The sequence below is a fragment of the Echinops telfairi genome, unplaced genomic scaffold (genome assembly GCF_000313985.2).
Source record: "Echinops telfairi isolate 266 unplaced genomic scaffold, ASM31398v2 ScPeMD7_7469;HRSCAF=8507_1, whole genome shotgun sequence".
Lineage (NCBI taxonomy): Eukaryota > Metazoa > Chordata > Mammalia > Afrosoricida > Tenrecidae > Echinops > Echinops telfairi.
Window position 1 is genome coordinate 103,421,539 of NW_022111373.1, and position 3,521 is coordinate 103,425,059.

The 3,521-nt window shown below is 36.2% G+C and overlaps 1 protein-coding gene across 1 annotated transcript in view; it reads right to left on the reverse strand.

Annotated features, from left to right (window-relative positions):
- PARP8 (poly(ADP-ribose) polymerase family member 8) overlaps window positions 1-3,521 on the reverse strand; it is a 212,996-nt gene that overhangs the window by 84,050 nt on the left and 125,425 nt on the right. Inside the window, exons 4-5 of the mRNA XM_030888968.2 lie at window positions 1,352-1,441; window positions 695-765 (exon numbers count right to left, since the gene is read on the reverse strand). Of these exons, the coding sequence (XP_030744828.2) occupies window positions 695-765; window positions 1,352-1,441 (161 nt within the window). The remainder of the gene's footprint in view (window positions 1-694; window positions 766-1,351; window positions 1,442-3,521) is intronic.

Sequence of the window (3,521 nt, forward strand, 5' to 3'; positions counted from 1 at the left end):
TCTTTTTTAACCTTGGCCAACTCTGAGTTGGACACAACTTGTTTGCAGTGAGTGATCTTTTAAATAATAAGACTATACAGGAGGAGGGAGTGGGGAGGGAAGAGAAGGGGAAAAAGGAAAATGAGGAGCTGATTCCAGGAACCCAAGAGGAAAACGAATTTTGAGAATGATGAGGGCACCAAATGTATAAGTGTGCTTTACACAATTGGTATATGTATGGATTGTGATAAGAGTTGTATGAGCCCCAATAAAATGATTTTTTTTAAAGACTATACATACCTATGTGTTACTCTTTCTAAAAAGATGGCATTTTACAAATGCAATATCAATGATCCAAGCAAAATCACAAATGCTCATGTATAATGATGTTTCACAATTGCTCCTTAGTCAACTACATTATTTGATGGAAAATAGACTAAATGGTTTTACATTCATTTTATTTAGATTTGACCAAGACATTCTGATTTATGATTTTAAAGAAAATGTCTTTCTCAGTTAATTTGGGACACACCCTTCACACTCACGCCACCGCGCACACCCTCCCACACATACATCCCTACCCCAGAAGTTTCAACCTCATTTTTCATCATATGCATTTTAAGTCTCAATAAAAATTTATATTAACTACAAATACGTGGTAAAATGTAACTATATCTCTACTATTTTGAAGAAGTATATCATATGGTATACATACCTCCCCATTTTCCTTCTGTAATTTTGATTTTATGGATAAGCAACAGTTAATATCATTGGTTTTTCTTAATTCTGAAAGAAAGTTTCAATTAAAAATCAATTTAGTTACTAGTTGCCATTATCAAATATTAAAGGCCATTATCAAATATTAAAAAATACCCGGTAGGTAATGCTAACCTTTGTGAGAGAATTAATAAATAATTTGGAATGATATTATAATGGAAGGTTACCAACTTCACATGAGCTTTTCTGTTATCAATAAAATTATAAAGATTCTCACTACATATTTTAATGCATCTACTTTGTTTCCATTATCAATAAAATTATAAAGATTCTCACTAAATATTTTAATGCATCTACTTTGCCATAGCTATGCTTTTTAAATACTCAGTTGATCTAGCAGTGTCACAATGCATGGAAATATTTTCACAATAGCAAATGACAACATTTTATTCATGAATTTAAAAGGTAAATTTGTACATTAAAAAACCCATAAAAAGCATATAATAATATGCTTTAAATAGAAAAACTATATGGAAAAACCACATTTATTGATACTGAAGACAAATGTCTATCATAGTGGCTAAGGGGGAAAGATCTGCCTATATTTAAAAAAAATATATTAGCCTAGAAGAGAAAACACTAATATTCCTATTACCTGTTGCTATTCGATGAAAAATTACTGGAATTGGTTCTGTAGTAACTAATACATCTTCATCGTTTTCTGAACTTGACACATATGTATTATCTGCAAAGAAATAATGGGTTATTATAAGTATTATACTTTGAAATAATGTCATTTACTTAAAAAAAAAGTTTAGGTTATGTCCAAATCACAAAGCACACACTGCTGTTCTGATAAAACTCAGGAAAAAAAGGAAGTAGATAGCACATATGTGTCTATTTAATTCTAAATGACCTTCTTACAGATGCTTGCATCTCCTAGAGAATGATAGGAAATTCAGGCTAGCCAATTGAATTTCTAATAATCCCAGGTGTTATGTAAATGCTTACTCCAAATCACTGAGCAAGCTCCTTCCCAACTTCCCAAATCACTGAGCAAGCTCTACCACCACAGGCAAATTCAGTAGTCGAAGGAGAAGGCAAAAAGAAGGACTAGATGCCATCAACAAGATTTAATACCCAGCCATTCAAGAATTTGAACAGTTGATGTCATTGTGAACCATATCTCCCTTATTGCTCTAATAAAACTCAATGCTCAAATAAATAAACAAATAAATAAATAAATAGAGCTTTATAGCTCTAGCAAAATTCACAGTAACCTACAACCCAACACTTGTCCGTCAGTTTGCCAAATTACGGTAACTGGTCTATTGCTGTGATGCTGGGAGCTCTGTCACTGGTATTTCAAATGCCAGTTGGGTCACCGAGAGTGAACAGGTTTCAGTAAAATTGGGTTGCCGACTTGGAAGAAGTTGCCAATGAAAACATTTGGCTTAGCATCGAAGCAGAACAGTGTCAGAGAAAGCGCCAGAGGGCAGGTCCCTCAGGTCAAAAGGAACTCAAGGTAGGGCTGAGGAGGAGCTGCCTTCTCAAAGTCGAGTTGACGATGATAAGGAGAATGGAAGACGCGTCTGGAAATAAAGCCTTCAGGATCTCCATGCAGTGGTGGGACCCAACGCGAAATGGGAAGAAACCACTGCACACATCAATTATTTATCAGAACTTGGGATGTACGAAGTATGAATCCAGGAAAACCAGAAATCATAAAACGCGAAATGGAATGCATTAGGATGGGTATCCTGAGCTGAAATGGACTGGACTATGCCATTCTGAACCAGAAAATCATACCGTTTACTGTGCCAGGAATGGCCCCATCAAAAGGAATGGCTTGACATTCATCATCAAAAAGGATCTTTGTTGAAGTACCATGTTGTTTGTGATAAGATTATATTTTTCCAAATTCAAGGAAATCCAATTAACACAACTAGTATTAAAATGTATGCACCAAACAGGAAAGCCAGAGATGAATCGAATAATTCTACCACGGTCTTCAGTCAGAAATTGATCAAATGGGCCATCAAGACATGTTGATAATTATTTGCAATCAATGCAAACGTTGGAAATGAAGGGGGAGCATCAGAAGTTGGTAAGCAGGGTCTCGGCGAGTGAAACAGAGCATAGCAATACCTCTTTTTAACAACCACTTGTGCATAGCAATACCTTTTTTAACAACCACTTGTGCATGGCAATACCTTTTTTAACAAAACATATAGCGACTACACATGTGTACTTTTCCAGGTGGAATACACAGACACCAAACTGACTCTGTCTGTGGAAAGAGATTCTGGAGAAGTTCAATAGCGGCAGCTACAATGAGGCCGGGGCTGGTGTGGAACAGACCACCAGCTGCTCATACAGAAGTTCACGTTTATGACACAACGTAAAGACGACTAAAATCCTCACAATTAGACCGATAGGTAACTTCATAATAAACGGAGAAAAGGCTGAAGTTTCAAGGACTTTGTCTTGCTTGGATCCTTAACAATGCTCATGGAAGCAGCAGTCAAGAGATGAAAAGATGAGTTGCATTAGGTAAATGTGCGCGACAAGACCTTTTGAGAATATTGAAAAACAAGCATGTTACTTTTAGGACTAAGATGTGCCTGACCCAAGTGGTGGTATTTTTAATTACCTAATATGCATGTGAATGCTGGATACTGAATAAGGAAGATAGAAGAAAAATCAATGCATTAGAATCGGGGTGCTGGCAAAGAATACTGAAATTCTAATGGACAGCTCAAAGGACAAACCAAGCTGTCTTAGAAGAAGTAAGGCCTCAGAGAGCTCCTTAGAGGCAAGGATGG